The 21385-nt window shown below is 46.0% G+C and overlaps 2 protein-coding genes across 6 annotated transcripts in view; one reads left to right on the forward strand and one right to left on the reverse strand.

The window, feature by feature from the left end:
* Positions 1–20766, reverse strand: SETD4 (SET domain containing 4). Of its 5 annotated transcripts, XM_006126000.5 has the most exons (12): positions 20573–20725; positions 18979–19048; positions 18059–18166; positions 15894–15989; positions 13640–13677; positions 11216–11304; positions 10486–10915; positions 8583–8757; positions 7361–7442; positions 6811–6891; positions 4923–5046; positions 1–2805 (listed from the first exon to the last, which is right to left on the reverse strand). In XM_006126000.5, the coding sequence occupies exons 2-12, from the start codon at positions 19022–19024 to the stop codon at positions 2671–2673; spliced, it is 1404 nt and encodes a 467-aa protein (XP_006126062.3). In that variant the 5' UTR covers positions 19025–19048; positions 20573–20725; the 3' UTR covers positions 1–2670. The 5 variants fall into 5 exon arrangements, with proteins under 5 accessions (XP_006126062.3, XP_006126066.3, XP_006126065.3 ...); XM_006126004.4 differs by lacking the exon at positions 18979–19048 and having other exon boundaries at positions 20673–20766; XM_006126003.5 differs by lacking the exon at positions 18979–19048 and having other exon boundaries at positions 20573–20728.
* LOC102454231 (carbonyl reductase [NADPH] 1) overlaps positions 20760–21385 on the forward strand; it is a 9660-nt gene continuing 9034 nt past the window's right edge. The window contains exon 1 of the mRNA XM_006125997.5: positions 20760–20979. The gene's annotated coding sequence lies outside the window, so the exon portion shown is untranslated. The remainder of the gene's footprint in view (positions 20980–21385) is intronic.

Raw genomic sequence — 21385 nt, forward strand, 5'->3', positions numbered from 1 at the left:
CAGCCTTATGTTATTTTTTATACCATGGTTCATTTTACATATGAATAAAATTATACAAAAACTTAATTATGATGCAGTGTGAGACCGCGAGCTCAAGTAATGTAGCAGGCCAAGAGCATTAAGGTACCCATTAAAAAGCCTTTATTATTACATCATTTACTCAGGGCAATAAAAACAGAAATAAGTTCTCTTTCCAGATGGTAGGCTCTTTTGTTCACCTCCTCATCATCCCATTTTAGTAATTATTTGACCAAAAATAAAATCTTCCCTCAACCCATCATCTCTTCAAATGCCCAGGTGAACAGGAGTCTTTCAGGATGGTGGAACCGTGCAGGAATTCAGGGGTTGGTAGACCAAGTGTGGCTAGGAAGGAAGCAAAGTACAGAGCAAAGAGACCTCCTAAGAGAATGTCCTCCTTTTAAAATGAAAAATCTAGCTCCCTTACGTCCACTGATCAGAGCTGTGGCAGTGTATCACTTAAGGGACATCTACATGGCAGTAGAGTACAGACACTGTATGCCTAGCTAGCACACATATAAATAACAGTATAAACAGGGAGAAACTACTTAGGCTAATAGAGTGTCCTACATACTTTAATCCCACCCACAGTATTTATCCAACACAGGCTCTCAGTGCACCCAGGCAGTACCTCCCATATCTACAGTTTTTAAACAATGTAGTATCTCCCTGCTACAGCAGCTTTTTCCCTTTCCAGTAAGAGACTCCAGCAGGTTCTCCACTTCCCGCTGCTGGAGACTATCACTGCAGAATGTAACTATACACCACAGCAGCAACCAGTGTATCTACAGGTCTCCTTTCCCTGTAGTGTGTAGCTATATGCCAAGTGCCCCTACTCCATAGCCTTTGAGGGGCAATCTCTCAGGCAGTATTTCTAGGAGGGAGATGCAGGGATTGGTACTAGTCCAAATGCTAGTCAACTTTTTCAGCAATGATCTTGAAATAAATAAAAAAGAATCATTGCTGTTGAAATCTGACACAAAGACTGGCACAATGACAAATAACAATGAGCACAGGACAGTTGGACAAAGCGATCTGGATTGCTTGGTAAATTTGGCCCCATTCATACAAAATGCATTTTAATACAGACCAATGCAGATACTAGTAAGACCAGGGAGAGAATATTTCCTCTCTGCACAGCATTGGGGAGACAGATTCTATAATTCTGCCCCTACAGTTCTGATACCCACATTTGAAAAACAATGTGGAGAATTAGGTGAGAGTGCAAAAAAGAGCCAAAAGAAGAGGGGACTCAAGGGCTGGGCAAAATACCTTGTAATGAGATACTTAAAGAGCTCAATTTGTAAAGCTTATCAAAAAAAGATTGAAAGGTGACTTGATTGCAGTGCACAAGTTCTTTCATGGAAGAAAAGAATGGGTACCAATAGGGCCTTTAAACTAGAAGAGAAACACATAGCAAGAACCAATGGCTTGAAACTGAAGCCAGACAAATTCAAACTGGAAATAAGGCACAAAATCCTGATAGTGATGGCAATTTACCACTGGATCCAAGAGAAGCGGTGGATCTCTGATGTTTTCAAATCAAGACTGAATGCCAAAATGGGAGATAGAAGCTTTAGTCAAACTAATTAAGAGGCTCAATACTGAGGTAACAGGGTGAAATGTAGAGGCATGGAATATACAGGTCAGACTAGATGCTCTAAGTCAGGGGTGGGGACCCTAAAGCCTGGGAGCCGGATGCAGCCCCTAGCTTGCCTGGATTTAGCACCTGAGGCTCGGGGACTCTCTCCAGCATTGGTGAGGAGTGTTTTTTTGTTTGTTTCTCACTTGTGTGCAGCTTCTGACTTATTTTTCTGTGGGCCAGTGGCTTCCGGCCCAGAAAAGGTTCCCCACCCCTATTCCACGTGTTCCTTTTTGCCTCTAACTCTGTATGGCAGCCAGCTCCCAAATTGGAGAGGGGAGGGATGTTAACAAATGTTTATTTTTGGAAACGTGCTTGCACACACGGGAGAAGGCAGGAGCCAGTGCTCCTGAGAAACATACATAGGCTGGCATCAATGTAGAGGGAATTTTTAAAATGTGGGGAGGGAAATCCGCACTTCTTCATGATGGCTGAGACCTGAACCTCCAGCTTCAGCACTATATATGCATTGGATTGGGTGTTGGGATGGTTTTGGGGTCATTCTGGGGCTGACACAGACTGTACTCCAGACCTTATAAGCACGTCCAGCCAAGTTCAATGACCACAAAGGGTCAGCAGATGTTCCTGGCACAGGAACAGCAAGTAGCTCTACACTGCCCTCCACTGCGAGCCTGAAAGTAGGGACATAGCAGGGAGCAGCCTCTTGGCACTATAAAGGTTCTAGGCTGCAGTCCAATCCCTAGGCACCTTCAAGTTCCATCAACCCCTGGGACAGCTCTAATTATGCCTGGAGGTGCTTTGGTTCCCAGAACAGCCCAAAACCTAGATAACACAAAAGTGACAAAGCCACCCTTGCGTCCTGCATTTTCTAGGCTGCGCCTCTCAGGAGATAGCAGAGAATATGGCCCTAGAGCGAATGTCAAACTGGACACCTTTTCCACCATAATTTTACATTATTCCTTGATGCTACTGGTCATAAAAAAATATTATGCAGGCTTCTAGCTCCTTTAAGTGAAAGCCACTGTGCTGTGATCTACTTTTTGAACAGGTCAAGTTATTGCAGCAAGCAAGTTGTGCACAATCCCTAATGATGTTTGCAAGATTGTTAGGTCTTCCAGACGCAGTGCTTCCACCAAAGTCAGCTGGTTTTCAAGGTTCATGTTGTCCTTTTTCATTTGGAAAATCTGAAAATGTACAAAATCCAAAAGGATATTTAAACTCAGTAATAGAAACAGATATCACCCATAAACAGATATTTGTGACAGGTGAATTTGTGCAAGAGGTAACATACAGTAACATCAATGTACTGTACAGGTTGAACCTCTCTAATCCAGCACCCTTGGGACCTGACTGGTGCCCAACCAGAGAATTTGCCAAACCACAGGAGGACAATATTGCGTAGCAGCATTACCTACACTTCCACTGCTAACTGGACTCTTAGAAGACATCTCGGGGTAAATCAGCTAAATCACAGCACAGAGGGGACTGGTGGCTGTAAATAAACTTTATGGGAGTGCAGGGAACTTGGCCACACCCATGATAAGTGGACATCCGGCTAACTAAAATCATGCCAGACCAGCAAGTGCCAAACTAGAGAGGTTCAACTATATTAGTTACGTTTTATGACTTATTAGAAAACAGAATTAGTGGCAAAATGAAAAAGTAGGTCAAAGACAATGAGCCTAGTTATACTGTAGTCACTATTACTGCTCAGACACCACAACTTCAATAACTAATCCCTGTCCATCAAACGCACACCAGCATCAACTTTCTGGACATCATGATCAGCTTCAACAATGGAACTCAATTAGTTTCTGCATTAATTAGCTCTCATGCTTGAGTTAAAACAAAGTAAGAATAGCCTCTAGAATTATTTGTTGTAAGGAACACTCATTAAAAGAGCTACAATTTTGACACTGTCTCGTGCCTTTTGAACAGTTTATATCTGAACTTATATACAGTCCTAATTTTCTTACAATTTGCTGCCTCTTATTTCTCTCAGCATTGTATACTCAATTTTATTCCTTAATCCAGAGGACAATGGCATAGCCCTAATACATTTACATTCTTACCATTTGGAATTTGTATCTACAAAGCTTCAACTGTGTAGTGCTCTCCCCTCTGAATTTTTCTCTCAGTAGTTTCCCTGGCATCCTTTAGAAATAGCACTGCTCCCCCACTTTTTCAGCCTGGTCTACTTTTCCAGTATAGTTTGTAACAGATATTACCATATCCTATTAGTTTTTAATCATTCCACATCATTTCTATAATGCCAATTATATCAAAGTCCTCTTCCATTGCCAGGCATTCGAGTTCACCATTTTTGTTTCAAAAATTTTTGCCTTTATATAGACATTTGTTTTATTCTTGACTAAAAATCAATTTTTATTTAGCTTTTTAATCTGACACAACTGACTTTACAGATGCTACTGTGGGTTTATGTGGTACCTGTTTTAGTTCAACTATAATTTTCACCCTGCTCTTTATAGGATACACAGAGACTGTTGTATTACCGGCATCTTCAACAGTGTCTCTGTCTGATTTGTGCCTCAGCTCCTAATGCTCTTTGGTTCAAAATATTCTTCGATCCCATCCCACTCGCAGACAAACTTTATTATTTTACATGGCTGCAATCTAGTTCCATTAGGATTAAGATGGATTTCATACCCTCTATTCAGGTTCCTCCTTCCCAAAAATGTTCCCCTAGAAATGTGCAGCATAGACACTCTCTTCGTAGACATAGCCTCAGCAACCAAAAGAGCGCAGTAAGGTCTATAGGGTTGAGGACCTTACTCTCCCTTCAGTGTTCAAGGGAAGGGGAGGAGATGAGTGTATTTAAGGATTCATTCCATTATATTGGTTTCATGATTTGACTATTGATCACTTTCTTATTCACTATCTCCACACTCTTCAGAATTTTATAGACCTTGATCATATCCTAAGTCAATTCTTTTCTAAACTGAACATTCCTAGAGGTTTTTTTTGGGGGGGAGGGGCGGGGGGAGAGGGATTGGTTGATTCTCAGTCTATTTTCTTTTCAAGTTGTTGACGTCAATTTATACTATTGTTAAATGTTAAGTTGGCCTGATGTTTAACCAATTAAGTGGGATCCAGGCTGTCTGGGGCTGCTACCAGCTCCCAACTCCCAGCCCCTGCTGGAGTAGCCCCTGCCCGTAGGATACCAGGGGTGCACAACACAATAGCGGAACCTAAAATGTACAACTCTCTAGTGCAGACTGCAGCACTGCAGAGACAAACCCCTTAAGAGAATCTGCCCCACTGTATTGTTCTATTCAATTACCTTCTCAAGGACATGCTGAGAATCCTCTATTAAGGAAAGACATATTTTTGCCGCTATGTTCAAACTCTTCTCCTCATTTCTAGCTGAAATTATATCACCAAGCAACACTTTCTTCCAATAGGTACTAGAGAAATTTAAAAAAAACAAAAAAAACAAGTGATTATTTGTTGTATTGCCCAGCCAGAAACTAACCCAAAAAACCCCAACCCTGATATATAACCAAGTCAAAGGCTATGTCTACACCACAAAAGATAAATCAGAAAAAGAAACGCAATTTGCGGTATTTTCCGATTTACTTCCAAAAGAGGTTTTCTGAAATTTGGCCTGTCTACACAGGACCAAATTTCAGGGGAAAAAAACCCCTCTTTTGGAACATCCCTTCTTCCTCATAAAATGGTTTACAGGGATGCCCAAAAAGCGCATCTACTTTTCCGACATTTTTTTCAGAAAAGCGGACACGTTCCTTGGATCTTGCCGTTACTTTTTGGAAAACATTTTCTATTGAGAATTAAGCCCTTCCAGCACAGGTGGGTGTAAATAATTTTTTCCTCTTAATTAAGACATATTTGATAACTGACAATGCTCATGTAGCCATTTTCAAACAATACCAAGATTCTGAAGGCTTAATTCACTGCTGGAATAAGCAGGATCATCTTTGTGACATCAATACAGCTGAACCTTTTTCCTTCAGCTATGAACATAGTCCTGAAATTTCCAAAATAGTCCCTGAAATATACTTTTCAGAGGAAAAACTGAAGTGTCTGAGTTCATGGGACCCACCAAAACAACACGTAAGAAACAAAAACTTAATATCCAGTTCCTGGCGCAGGAAGAGAACAGCAGAGTGGTTGGTGTTTAACTGAATACAGCTGTTGTGTATGCGACAGATAATGACATTTACATTATATATTACTGTAAGATTTACCTATTGTCGCTCGGGTGCTTAACTCAATTTTTATTATTTTGGAAAATAAAATGAAAACGCACATGCTACATTTAAATCATTGCTCTGGAGTGAGGCTGGAGAGATTCAGTACGCAAGCTGCCTCAGGGAGAGAGGACTACCCCAGCTCTCTCACTGCAGCAGCTTGATGCCAGGTGAGAAGCACCCCACTATGGGCGCTGCAGTTCCAGTGGGCACAGCCAGGGGAGGGGGTTCATGTCCCCCTGCTGGGGAAGGTTTGCCTGCCCCCTCCACTCCCCAGCCCATGTGAGAAATGCAGCAAACTGTGCACTTTCCTCTGGCTCCCTGATGAAAGGAGCAGCCAGCACTGTTCCCCTATGAAGCTTCACTCTCCCCCCCCCCCCCCCCCCCACACACACAGGGCACCTGCAGCTGAGAGTTGAAGACTCAGGGCTGGGATAGTCCCATTTAAGGGGGTGGGGAGAGGTGCCCCCAGCCAGCCCCTTTCACCTGTCAGATGATTCTGCCTCTTTTCTGTATGATTTTATGAGAAACAACCCCATTCCAGGCATAACCAAATCCTCACCTTGCTTTAAGTTATGATAAAAGGAAGCTGTATATCAAATTAGGTGGTCCTAGTGTTGAGTTCTTGAACAGACAGACCTGAGGTGTCCAACCAGTTATGAACTGGCCAAGTAGCCACATTGTTCAAGCTAACAATCAGCCAAATAGCTATATTTGGCTAGTGGCTAGCATGTTGGGACACCTTGGAGATGGACAAACAGACAAGAGTTCTCAAATATATAGCTCTTGCCTTTCTCGGGTGAGTAATCTTAGTGGAGTTAGAGATGATCACGCAGATATATCCAATGTTACCGTCTCTACATCTCAGCTAGTGCAAGAGGACACATATTAGAGGAATAGGAGATGCTTTATTTTCTAAACAAATGACCACATTTCTGTAAGTCTTTATTTGAAACTTACAATTCGTCTGCTCCAAGGCACAACAACTTGAGAGCTGTGAGGAGTCTCCAGGATGGCCCATCCCTTCCAAACGTCAAATTTCTAAAAGGTGTCCAAAATTACCGAAAGGTAGAAAGCAGGGGCTTATAAAACAGCTTGTGATCTTCACACAAATAGTAACTGTGGCAACAAAGCTTCTGCCTAATGGCAGCCTCCTCCCACCCCATGACACAGGTAAGGATGGGAAGAGCCCATGGTCTATGTGGGAACTACACTGTGGTATCACAGGCAAAAGGTTTCTCCCCAGATCCCTTTTGCTCTGCTGGTTCCCACAGCAGTGGAACAGGGCAGTCCAAACTGTCTTGTGCTGATCCCTAATCCTAATCCTTAGTTTTTGAGTTGTCTTTTAGTCACAAATTCTTTTCCACTAGTACAGAAACAAAGAGACTTTGGATACATTTTTTATAAACCAATTTTCTTGCAAATTTAAGAAGGAGCATCTGAACTTTTATTTTAGTTTTACTGTGACTGTTTTCTCAAGTGGAAACCAGAGCTTTAAAGAGATACCTACTCAAATAAGTCATGATCCTTTAGAATGGAAAGCTTCATATTTCTCTGCTTGTCTGCCAGAAAGGCATGTTGAAGAAGGATGGCTGCAAAAATATAAGATCTTTAAGCAAACAGTGAAAACAAGCTAACTAGAACTTAAAATATAAGAACATAATTCAAACTACTAGAACAGTGGTCACCAACCAGTAGATTGGGATCTACTGGTAGATCTTGGAGCCTTTGAGAGGTGATCCTCAGAGGTTTGGCCAGGAGACTATCAAGTGCTGGCACTTTGGCTGCTTCTCTCAGCAGTACTGCCCTCTGCCTTGGAGCTGCCCCCGCCCCATGGGAGCCTCCTTGTTACTGTGCAGGGTATGGGAAGAAGAGGAAGGGAGGGTACTGATCTCAGGGTGCCCCTCCCTCCATCCCATGCCCCATCTTCACAGACCAGAGGGGGACAGGGATGGAGGGAGTTTACTGGCTGCTTTTGAGAGTGGTGTAGGGGTAGGGCCGAAGCGAGACTGCGTTAGCCTAGAAGCCACCTGGGGTAAGAGGTGCCCAGCTGGAGCCCGCATTCCAAAACCTGGCCCCAATCGTGAACCCTTCTTGCACTCCAAATTCCTGCCCCCAGCCTGATAAAAGTGAGTGAGAATGGGGGAGGGAGGATGGAGTGAGCAGGAGCGGTGGCTCAGAGAAGGGGTGGGAAGGAGGGTGGGACAAGGGTATTTGGGTTTGAGGTATATGCTGGATTGCAATTAAATTCAAAAAGTGATATCATGCTTAAAAAGGTTGGAGACCCCTGTACTGGAAGATTTACCCGGCATTGCTCTGGTCTTTCAAGGCAGGGGATTGGGGGTGGGGCAAGGACTCAAGACAGCTGCTCCCCAGAGCCACACAGCTTTGCCACAGGCTGCTTCCTGGGGCAGCAGGGGCTGTGCTGCCTATGAGGCTGGTGGGTGATGGGATGAGGGCTAGGAGCACCGAGGCGAGGGGGGGGGCAGTGCAGGGGAGGTGAAGCCTGCAGCAGCAAAGTATGCGGGGCCAGCAGATCCCCACAGCGGCCACCTGGAGGCCGAGACCGGGGTTGAAGAAGCCTGCAGCAGGGCCAGCCCCTTGGCACAAGGAAGCTGAGTGCAAAACCTGAGCGTGCTACAGCCCGCCCCGCCCCTCCTATCTCTCCCCCTCCCCCCAATACCTCTACTTTCCATGCCTGTACATTTTAACGTTAAGATAAAGCTACCAACCTGCTGAGACATAAACCTCACTGTGTGGGTTGTTGGTGGCAATGAAACCATATTCTAGCAGAAGCCGCTGGTTATCGTGAGGGCCGTAACAGATAAACAGCTCTTCATGTCTTCTGCAATGTGAATCAGTCCTAATTTCATAACATCTTGTCTGCTCATTAAATGCAGCTTTTACCTTTGAGGAAATTTTAAAAAGACATTTCTTCTACTGTAGTGGAAAAAAAAATCATGCCCATAATGATAAAGACCCATCATATTTAACACTTCTACCATGCTGTGATAAAAGAGGAAAAACATCTAGGACCCGATAATGACATATTTAAAGTGATTTTGATGATACAGAATTTTCTTTGTTGCACTTAGGACCTGATCTGAAGAAAGTTTCCTTGTGCTGCATCTCTAGGAGGCAGAGCACAGAAGTCTAGCTCAGGCAAAGCAGCAACAAAGAAAGCCTTTAGCAACCTCTGTGCTCCCCTTATTCTGTGCTGTCACGAGTCAATGTGGTCCCAGACATATATCAGAGCAATATCATAAGCAGCTCTGAAGACATTGCCGTAGGCTGCTTTGCAGCCTAGAAGTACCAGCCACTACAGAAACCACATGCTCCCTGCACTGTACCCAATGATGGGGTAATGAAAAACTACTTACAAGGGCCCTCCAATGGAGACAATTCCACACTCCTCCCCCAAGTAATTTCTGGACTTATGGGTCAAAACATTCCTGGCCCCAGATACCACTAAGCATGTGATTCACTGGCTGGACCACCTCTTAGTGGCTGGGGTATGGCATAAAATGGGGAGAGGAACCTTTGATGTGCTGACCACCCACAGTTCCTCAGGGTTAACCTGCAGACTTCTGCCCCTGAGGATGCTCATGTCGAGTCCCACCCGTTCAGAGGTAACCCACCACTCCAACAGTTAGTGTCCTTCAATGTCATGCTCAACGGCTCGACTCCCCAGTCCTTTTCTCTAGTATCAGGGGATTTCACTACTCTTTACCTGTTGGGTGTGTAGTATTCACTCTTCCTTGGTGGGCTGGCAGAACTCAGACTGTGCACTGGGTCCAGACCCGGGACCCTAATTACAGCATCAGAGCCTGACTACAGATATCCACCTGAGGTTTACTGAGCTACTTCCTACCTTAGGCCTTTACCTCAACCTCTTCCCAGGCTCCTGACATATCAGCTCCTCTCTCCCCTATGCTTCTTCCCAAAGGGTCACTGCAGAGTTTCTTAACACTTTCTGCTAGCCAGCTGGATCTGCTGGCAGGGCAGTCTCTAACTCAGCAGGAATCTTGCTGCTCCTTGCAGGACCCTCCACCACTAGAGGGAAACCTGGGTGGACTCATGTCCGGACACTTTCTCTCTCAACTGCCTGAGTCTCCTGGTTGCAGAGGTACCATCCTTTAGGGAAGCTGTGTGTGCCAGCTCCTAGTCTCCAGCCAGGATTCTCTGAGCAAGACCTAGAAATCAGTTTTCCTTTCTGGTCAGCCACTAACCAAGCCAGATTCGGTCCTTTTAGCTCCTCCTCCACATCTGACATACTAAATGTGTAGTGGGGTAAGGACGATTGTGCCCACAGGCTCTCATTAATCCCTTGAGGCCGAGCGGGAGCACCCTTGAGGCCACCACAGTACAGTGATCTTTTCCCATCACTATTTTGCCACTTGAATCATAACAATCAATTCTATTTATTAATTCCCTCTGGGTTACATGATAGGCCACCAACACTGATCTTCCAAGCCTATAGCAGTCCAATACACTACACACACCAGACATAACCCTTCAGTAGAACTCTTTGGTCCTAATTCTTCGTAGATAAGAACATGGGTTCTGCACAGAGCAAGTGCATAGTACATAATTAAAAAAAAAAAGACCTATGGTTATGGCTTTCCAGATTCTTACCTGAACATTTGGACTGTGGTTTAGCAGATCTAAATAAGGTGCTAATGCATAAACATCAGGCTCTCTAGAGAAACATTCCCTTTGTGAATGCTTCATGTACACTGTTCTAGTATTAATGGTGCACCAAGCCCACTGCAGGGCATTGTAGTTAAAAACAGTTTCTACATTCTCAGTAAACAAAGATTGCAGAGAAGAGAAAAAAGTCTTGGAAGAAATATGTAGTTCCTGGACCACTGTTCTTTGCTCCTGAGCCTTCCTTCTTAAGGGCTCAGGAAGAAGTCTCACTATTTCTTCCTCCAAGCAAACAGGGCAGGTATAGGTCTTTGGTAAAACATCAATGTAAGGCTTCCATGCAGACTGCTCGCCAGCATGTCTCTCTGCTATTAAAAATGTGCACAGAGCTATCAAAGGGGATATGGGAGGCTTCCATCTATTAAAAATATAACAAATACACAGAAGTCAGAAAGATAAAATTCCCAACACACAACTCCTTACACAACATCTATACATACATTTTGCAATAATCATGAGCATCAGTGATATGCAAGTTACCATTAGAGATGCCATTATTTTAGTGACTCCAGTTGGCATCCAGGGTTCCTTGGGTCACTTACATGTGTGAATTAGGCTTTGCACAAGCCTAGTTCAAATGAACCACCTAGCAGTGTGCAAGCACCCTATAAACACCAGAGGAATTTAACAAGATTCTCTTTCTCCTCCACACACTTACTTTGCAACGTATTCCCCAAGGTAGCTACTAAGGACAGTACCAGTGGTGAGTAAGCATTTCTCCGGCAATGAAATAATCAGTTCCCCTGCCTTTGAGAAAAATCAAACAGACTACATGTCAGATTGATGGATTAAAAATGTTAACTAGCAATTAAATTTATTAGTCAGTAGTCGATAGAACTTCCATCAACTACTCGACTAGTTGATAAGCACTTCTGCATCCCACCTTTGAAATGTACAAGAGCCTCGACAGGGGCTCTTGTGTATTTCAAAGTTGGAACAACCCATGGAGACCAGGACCAGCGCAGAGTCCCACTGATTCTAGAATACACACGGGTGCTTCTGCTTTGAAATGCACAAGAGCCCTAACGGGGGCTCTTGTGCATTTCAAAGCAGAAGTGCCTGCGTGGAGACCGGAGTCAGCTGGGGAGTCCCCAGCTGATCCAGGCTCCACCTAGCATTTCAAAGTGGCAGCGCACACTGAGCCCAGGGTCAGCTGGGAACTCCCCAGCTGACCCCAGGCTCCAAGTCGCTTTCAAATGTTACCTAGATCCTGGGATCAGCTGGGGAGTCCCCAGCTGATCCGGGCTTTGAGCCTGGGGTCAGCTGGGGACTCCCCAGCTGATCCCAGGCTTCATGCGGCGCTGCCGCTTTTAAGTACCGTCCTTTTCCCCCCCTTCCTTGGCGGAGGGGGAGGGGCAGCGACTAGTCAACTATCTTGTCGACTATCCGATAAGCAAATAACTACTGGATAGTCAACTAGTCCTTTACATCCCTATGATGGATGCACAATTCATAAGTGCAGAGAAATGCCCCAAATCACTGGCCTTGAGCACTAGCTCTGCACTCCCACTGGCCGGTTCCTGGCCAATGGAAGTGGGGGAAAGGGTACCTGCAGGTACCAGAGAACCTTATTTCTTCCTCCCTCCTCCCCCCACCACCACACCTCACCCAGGAGCACAGAAGTCACCCAAATAAGCCCAAGCTCCAACCCCCTACCCCACCCTGAACCCCCTCCAGTACCCCTAATTCCCTCTTCCTGGGCCCCACCCCAAAGTCCTCACTCCCAGTCCAGACCCAGTACCCCTTCCTGCATCCTAACCCCCTGCTCAGAGCCCCTCTGTGATGGGGCGAACAGGCCCCGCACTGAAGGGCTGGGAGTAGCCCAGACCCAGCTGACTGAAAAAGCCCCGCCCCTCCAGCCCTGCTGGGCCTGCTCCAGCAGACCCAGAGTATAAAGGCAGAGGGAGCCCGGCAGGAGAGGAGGTAGCTGGAGGGTTTAAGGGCACAGGCAGCAACCCTGGTGTTCCTGCAGCAGCTGAGGCCAGAGTAAGGGCCAGCATCGGACTCTGGGAGGGAAGCCAGCAGCCAACTCCGCATGGGGGACCGGACCACCTACAACCCCGGCCGCGGTAAGGACCAACGCGGAGGCAGACGGACTATAGGGGTGCCAGGGGATAGGAAGCAGCCCAGGGCAAGGGGTTGCTATCACAGCTCGGTTGTATCGGCCGGATTCCCCACTGAGCAGGCAGGAGCAATAGTCCCTGCCTAAAGGGCCCTGGGCTGGGACCCGGTGGAGAGGGAGGGCCCAGGTCTCCCGAACGCCCCTTTCCGTACCCGGGTCAGCACCCCCGGCCAGGAGAAGCTTTTTCCGGGGCTAGACCTCAGGTACCATATATGCCCTGATAGGGGAGCCTGGACTTTGTATTGTGAATGTTAGTACCGTATATGCCCTGAGTGACCAGGACTTTATATTGGAATGGTTAGTACCATATATGCCCTGATAGAGGGGCCGGGCCTTTGTATTGTGACTGTTAATACCATGCATGTCCTGATCGAGGGGTCAGGACGGGGGCAACGGGACTTTAGAAGGAGGGCGCACCCCATGCCAGGGGCGTACCCCCCCGACAACCTTCCTAAACCCAAAGCCTCCTTTTGTACTTCAAACCCCTGATCCCCAGAGCCACCCCAGAGCCCTCAGCCCTCCTCCATCACAACTTCCTGCTTCAATCTGCAGCCTCCTGTATTCCAAATCCCTCTCCTCACCTTCCCAGCCTGAAGCCTTCTCCTACACTCCAAACCCTCCATCCCCAGCCACACTCCCACCCCAGCCTGAGCCCCTACCTCCTCTCACACCCCAACTACCTGCCCAGGCCCAGAGCCCCCATTTAACGCCCTCACCTCAACCCTTGAACCTCACCACTGCCACACAGTGTCCATGTGCAGAATGACTTTTGTTACATGATACATCACCTCCACATTGGTGCACATAATTAAAGCCATTATGCACATGGACACCTGGAGTACAAACTAGATCATCTTAAATTCCCCTCCAGACTTTTAGGCTCTCTCAGGATCAATGCTGATTAGGGTCTAGAATGTCTCCACCTGAATTTCCTGTAAAAGCCATGTAACAGCCACTAACCTTAAAGGCTTTTGTGTTCATTAGTCCTCTTCCTGTATCTGAAATGGCACAGGAACAAAAAGTCTGATTACAATCCAGTACACAGTCTTAAGACTTCTCCATGAGACTACCACAAAACACTATAAATTATAACTGGTATGAAAAAGAAAGCTCCATGAAAATTAACATATTTCTTATACAGCATAAAATCATTTTATGCTTCCTCCAGTTTATGTATAGATCTTGGCCCAGAGCCTCAAAAAGGTATTTTGATACCTAACTCCTACTGATTTAAATGGGAGTGAAGCACATAAATACCTTTGAAGAATATGGACTCTTTTTTTCTCCTAGTTTCACTCTTCTCTGCCATCTCCCATGCTCTTATCACATATGAAGGTCATCATTTCTGCAGCTCCTTACACTTCAATAATCTTCCTGCATCCCACAGTTTTGTTCTTTTTCCCCCCCACATCTTTTTCCCCCTCCCCTGCTTGCACTTTTCACTCCTTGCTAGTTATCTTATACGAGTATTTTAATCAGCAACCTACAATATCTCTGCAGTTGTTTTTGTGCTATCTGCTGCCTTATAATTTAACTGTGTAATATTTGTTCTTCTAAAATCTTTATTACAGACACAAACAGCAAACATTCCACTGAAATCTGAACTATTTATTTTTGTTACGAAATGCATTCCATCCCTACATGCTGATAAGTGTATTTAGTAAATCTGCCAGAATGAATGAGGAAATGGTATAAGCGTAGGGCCTGATTGTGCAAACACTTATGTAACAGTATTTTACAAACATGCGCAGCTCCTTTAATGCCTAGGACAGCAATCTGGCAAGATGTTCTAGAGGAGCCTACTCCAGTGCCCATACAGAGCCCCTTTGGCTTCACTGACACTTTGCAATAGTATGGGCATGTCTACACTAGGAAATGATTTATTTCAAAATAATAACTCCCAAAATAACTTTTGAAATAAGCTTATTCCCCCAGGAAAGGAAGAGTACAAATTTCAAAATAACCAGCCTGTTATTTTGAAACAACAGGCTTGGCAGTGTGGATGCTCCGCTTGTTATTTTAAAATAACCCCCCTTATTTTGAAATAACACCCTTGGTCTACCCTAGGGAGTTAAGAGGTGGGTGACTGACTAATTGTGTAGTCGATACAATTTGTATCGATTACAAGATTAGTCGAGAAGGGATGGTGCTCTGTCCTGGCTCATGTCAGTCCAGGAGCTACCCCTGTTGGAGCTCTGCAGTTTAAATATGGTAGGAGCTGGGTACACAGGCAGCCCAGATCCTACTACATTTAAATTGCAGAACAGTAGTGGGGGTAAGTCCTGAACCGGTGCAAGCCAGAACAGAGCCTGGACCACTGTGACTCTGCATTTTAAACGTAGTAAGAGGCACCCAGCTCGTGACAGATCCGTGAGCTACCCCCACTGAGGTCTGTATTTTAAATATAGTAAGGGCCAGGCAATTAAAATGCAAGGCTGCAGCAGGGGTAGCTCACAGACCCAGCACCTCTGCATCTTACTACATTGAAAAGGCAAAGCTGCAGCAGTCCCAGACTGGCACAAGTTGGGACTGGTCAGTCCCAGATCGTGCCAGGTCCAGCAACCAATTTGCGGCGGCCTAGGCTGGCAACAAGCAGAGGCTGCTCCAGCAGCAGTCCCTGTCCTCAGCCAGCCCTAGCCACCATGAAGAGAGACTGCTACTGGAGCAACCAGTTTGCAGCAGCCGGGGCTGGCCCCAGACAGGGACTGCTACCGGAGCAGCCTCTGCCCGCCCCCCATGAGCCTTTGCCCACCGTAAGCAGAGGCTGCTTTGCAGCAATCTCCCTTTCACCCTCCTCCCTGCTGCTGCCTCTATCTAATAGATAGAGGTGGGGAGGGGCATGCGGCACCGTGGAGACCGTGCTGAGGGGGAAGCAGTTTTTAAGCCAGCTCCCCTCAGCGCCAGCTCCTCTTTCTCCCTGCTTTGCTGCCTCTCGTATAGAGTGAGTAGTTGAGTATTCACTTTGACTATTCACTTACATGCCTAGTGTAGACCAGGGCCATAAGAATCCCCTTGTAAGGAACAGCTTATAATGTCTAGGCCAGAGTCTACCCATGTGAGTGAAATTACTCAGGTCTGAATTTGTGTAAAGGACTGGGGACTTATCTGCAGGTCTATAGACTGAAGACTCATTCCTAAAGTCAACCAGACCGATGGGCATAAAACCACAGTGAGAACCAGACAAGCTAGGCTCAATAAGCAATTAAAGTATTACCTGAAAATTGTGCTGGTATTAAATTACTGTCATTAAACCCCCTTTCTTTCAGCCACTTCTTAAGACATATATATTCCAGTTTGTGACTCTGGTTTACTAAATAAAGAGGAAGAGTGATTAAAATATAGTTTAATTAAAAACACAGTACACTTGTACTGTATTACACGGACTCTCACCCTTTCCAGACTACTGTACCCCTTTCAGGAATCTGGTTCATTATGCATTACCCCCCTCCCTCCAAGGTTCACCTCACTAAAAAATTACAGGCTTACAAAATTAGAGAGCAAAATACCTGAATGAGACAGCACATCATTACTGAAATGTGTCTAATTTTTACCATATAATTATAAAATAAATCAACCAGAATATAAATATTGTATTTAATCTCAGCATATAGAATAACATAGTCAAATCATCTCTACAAAATCTTAGCTTGTACAGTTTTGATCTCCCTGGTCTGGCACCCTTGGGACCTGACCAGTCCTAGATAAGGGGTTCTGCCAGACCAGGAGAGATCACTTTTGGATCCCTTTCACCAGCCCCCAGCCAGCTCCCCACCTCCTGCTGGCCCCATTGCTCTGCCAACCCACTGGACAGCCATAACTGCCATGGCTCTGCTGGGCAGCCAGGCACTGGAGCTCCAAGCAGCTGCATGCACTGCCTCCCTGGGCAGCCATGCACCAGGTCTCCCAATCCTACTGGGCAGCCCCACTGCCACACACTGGGCAGCTCTGCCACCAGCTCCCTGCAGACAGCCCACTGCTGTGCCGGCCCCACCGGTATCCTTGTTGTTCGCCCTCCACTGGGACTCTCTGGTCCTGCAACATCCATGCCAAACTATGTTAAGAGAGTGTCAACCTGTACTGACTTTACTAGAACTTTTTATGTAGCCTATTGTAAAACTAGGCAAACATCTAGATCAGGGTGGGGAATCTTTTTTTCTTTTCTTTCAGGGGCCATTGACCCACAGGGGAAAAAACAATCAGTCAGGTCACACACAGTTCTGTGGGGGGAAGGGGTGGGGAGGGGAGGGGAGTGCTCAGGGCTTCCCCTAGGCTCTGGGGAGGGACTAGAAATGAGGAGTTCAAGGTGTGGAGTGAACTTAGTTCTGGCACAGGGGGTTGAGATGCAGAGAAGCGCAGGCTCCAGCTAGCAGATGGAACTGGGGTCATGGTGCAGGAGGAGGTTCAAGGTGCAGGCTCCTGGAGGCCTTGGGTGTGGGAAGAGGCTCGGGGTTGGGGTGTGGTGTCTGGGAGGAGCAATGGTGTGAGAGAGGGTTCCAACCAGAAAAAGGTGAGATGTGAGAGTGGCAGGTTCTGGCAGTGGTGCTTACTTCAGATAGCCCAGCTGTGTCATTGAGCAGGAGTTAAAGCAGGCTCCCTGCCAGCCCTGGCTTTGCATTGCTCCAGGAAGCACTCACCATGTCGCCGTCTAGTTAGAAGAGCCAGGCAGCTCTGCATGGTGCAGGCTTCCTTCCCCCCCCCCACTCCCCAGCTCCCACTGGCTGCAGTTCCCAGCTAATGGGAGCAGGGACAGCATGTAAAGCTGCCCTGATTGTCCCTCCACCAAAGAGCCATGGGGCCATGCTGGAAAGCTGGCATTCACAGCTCCCAGCTCCGCATGGCACCAGATCTCCGGGGTTTCTGGACCATAGGTTTCCCACCCAAATCTGGATGAGCTGATGTACCCCTGGAAGACCTCTGCATACCCCTGGTTGAGAAATACTACTGAAGTACATATCTATCCTGTGTATATATAAGAATCCTATTTTATAACGTGATACATAATAAGACAGTAAAAAAAGGCATGAGTTCTGTTAGGTACTGAATACCCTTAATTTCAGTGGAAATTGAGAGTATTCAGCATGCCCAGGAATTGCTCGGCATGAGCATGTTATATGAGAACTCAAAGTAATACAGTATAATCATTCAACCAGAAAACAGAACTCACAACACTAAACATGCACTAAGGAAGACTAAGTTAAAGCATATTTAAAACAGAAAAGAAAATGATTATTCGCATGTAATGCCTGATATCTGATTACTCTTGTCAAGGCATGTTGAAGTTCTACCATGCACAGACTAGCAAAAGATCCCATGCCAAGTTACTGATTATTCTGTTGCTTCCCTGAATGCAAGTGAAGAAAAGATTAAAATATATAGTACCTTTGTTTGAAGAAAAACTGCTATATTGTTTTCTTCTTTGCCTCTTTCTACCTGTTCGGCCTCTATTTTTCTGCATGGTAAGAAATGACCTCACCTTATGTATATAACCTGAATGAAAAGTGGGAAAACAGCCAAGTTCTTTTTTGATATTTCTTTCAGTTCCTGCATATAGAAGATTACTTGCTCCAAACATTTATAAATATACACAAGAAATTAAAGGTCTTCACAATACTTCTGCTTTCCATCTCAGAAAAAAAAGGACATGCAAGCACGTGAATGAACATGCAAAAGGAGAAGAGGGAAGCAAAAAGCTTTCATCCCAAGCTGCTGCCTTACCTAAGAACTGGGCATTATGCCTTTGGAGAGCAAAGACGCTCTCATTTCTACATTTAAAAAGAATTCAGTTTCCACATAGAAATACTATTAGTTTGCAGGCATGCTGATACAGTGAATTATGTAACCCAAATATAAAATTTGAAGCTATAACACTTAAAATAACTATTTTCCATTAAGAAGCATGGGAGAGATGGTAGGTGAGGTAGTATCCATTTATTGGACCAACTTCTATGGGAGACACAAGCCTTCAAACTGCAACAGAAATTGGTTCAATAACAAATATTACCCCACCCCTCTGACTTTTTAATATCCAGGAACTGATACAGCTACCCCATCACTGCATTTACAAGAATTAACATAACACATAATTTACATAAATATTCCATGAACTGTAAAAGATAATTTAGTCAATGAATTAGCATACCAACACAGAAAAAAATGTTATTCCAATAACATGTATAATTGACTCACCCTTATAAAATACTTTATGCCTACATAGTTATAACTTTCAAGTAGTCAAATTACACGTCTAACTTGACTACTTGTATAACTTAAATTACTTGTAAGCAAGTCTTATAGGTTACCTTGGTTGTTACTGGAATAACCAGTGCCACGTGACAATGTTGTCATTACCTGAACAGAACCATAGCTTAACTATAAGTGAAAGAAAAAAAAATCTGTATAGAAGTTAATGGGAGCAGGTCATACTTCAAAAAGAAAACACCAGAACAAAATAAGAAAATAGTTTTCACTGTCAAAATTAGTGCTCTCCAAGCTGGCAATCAAGAAAGTACAGTGTACCATTACTGAGTGCAGGATCACCACCAAACACATTATGACATATCAACTGCTACTTCCCTGACATTGGCATTAGAATCATGTGCGTAGTGGGCATACTGAGAACCATGGAAGAAAACTGTAAATTCTGTATGATGGAAGACACTTCAAGCCAAGGATACTGTCACACCCCCAGCACCAGGGGCGGATGAGAGTGCCGCGGGACCCAGGGCAGCACCGCGGGACCCCTCCTTTGACACGGCACATGTGCCACGGCGCTACAGTGCATGCGCGGGGCCTCGGGAAGCAGAGGCCCGGGGCAGCTGCCCCGCTTGCCCTGCCCTAAATCTGCTACTGCCCAGCACCCCTACTTCCAGCACCACGTTTCCAGGGCATATCATCTTTTTAGAGGAGAAGATGATTATCTAAGACATACGTGAACCATGCGATTCTACAAAAGCTACCACACCTCTACAGCTGTAAGGCTATGTCTAGACTGCAAGCCTCTTTCAAAAGTATCTCTTGAAAAATCTCTTTCAAAAAAGAGCATGTAGACAACAAGATTTTTCAAAAAAGCAGCTTGCTTTTTCAAAAGAGCCTAGCCAGTGGTCTCCAACCTTTTTACACCCAAGATCACTTTTTAAGTCTCAGAACAGGCGAAGATCTACTGCCCCGCCCCTTCCTTGAAGCCCCGCCTACATTACATGAGGAAATCTAATGTAAATGTACTGCGCAGGTGTGCAGTTCAGAGAGGGCTCAAGAGCTACTCTTAGAGCCCCTGAGATCTACCGGTAGATCGCGATCTACTGGTTGGTGACCACGGGCCTAGACACTCCCTTTCAAAAAAGCCCTGTTTTCATGCAAATAGCACCTTGACTTTCGAAAAAAGGCGTTCTTCCTTGTAGAATGAGGTTTACCGCCGTCAACAAAACCACCGCCACCTTTTGATTTACTGTTGACAGAACGCGTTAGTAGTCTAGACGCAGGTACAGGGTTTTTTTTTTGAAAAAATACCACTTTACAAAAAAAAAAAAAAAAAAAAACCCCTGTAGTCTAGACACACCCTAAGAGTGCGCGCTGTATCTGCCTGGCTGCTCCCTTCCCTTGGGCCACTTGTTAGGAAAAGGGCTAGAGCTCTAATAGCCCCGGTGGCGTTATCAATAGCACACGGAATGGAGGGACCATAAAAAAGCACAACCGTGCACGTGTCTTGCGCATAGCACCCTGGAGTTCCCTGCGCAATCAGTGAAATAAAGAACAAAAGCCTCTACCGCTCCCCGGGAGCCGAGCCCAGCCCAGCCCGCTGTGCGTACAGCTCCGCTGCTGGCTGGCGTCCCCCGGCTACATTTTCTGCCTCTTCCCAGCGATGCAATCAAAAACCAGCTCTAAGAGGAAACCTACCCGCTCATGTCTACAAATAACCCTACTGACAACACAGGCGTTTGGTTACAGCTCCCGATCTCGCACAGCTGGAGCGGTAAAGCAAAAAAACCTCCCTTACACCCAAGTCAAGCAGGCCCCAGCAGCCCTTGCTCAGACCCCAGACAAAGCTGCAGCGCAGCCGCGTGTCTTACTTCCTCCTCCCCCCACATCGGCCTCCCTACTGGGAGGAGCTGCAGCCGACCAGTAAAGACACGTAGCTCCGCCTCTCGCTCGCTCTGGTCTCCCCGGCTGGAGAAGGGTCGGTATCTGCTTCACCTCATTGGGCAGTGAAGGAAAACAAGCCCCTTGAATCAGCCCTGCTGGACTGATGCGGTCATTGGAGCTGAGAGCAGGAGCCCGAGGCTGAGCGCTACGCAGTGCCAAAGGTGAGTCTGCAAATTGATTTCTTTACCCTAACACCCTCTCCCCTCCCAGCCAAACCCCCGGGGCAGCCTGTGCAAAGCGTTCCTTGCAGCCTGCGCCTGCTTGGGGGGCAGATCAGAGCTCAGTTCTTGTGCAGGACCTTTCCTTAGGGAAAATAGTGCCTGGGTTAACTTGTATTTTGGTACCCCTAGTCCTGTGGGCAGCATGGTGTCCTCTCATTATCTTCTGAGTTCCCCCATCCCCTCCTTTTGCCCCTCATCCCTGCCACATTCCCTCTCTTGCACTGTGCCTCATTCACCTCTGATTCCTGCACACGAGGAAATTACCTGGATGCATGGAACAGCTGCAAATGCTGTTCACTTCCCCTCCCTCGCTCCCATTTGTTGCTCTGGGTGCCCTACCGTGCTG

This window comes from Pelodiscus sinensis, chromosome 1, assembly GCF_052426305.1.
Source record: "Pelodiscus sinensis isolate ZL-2025 chromosome 1, ASM5242630v1, whole genome shotgun sequence".
Taxonomy (NCBI): domain Eukaryota; kingdom Metazoa; phylum Chordata; order Testudines; family Trionychidae; genus Pelodiscus; species Pelodiscus sinensis.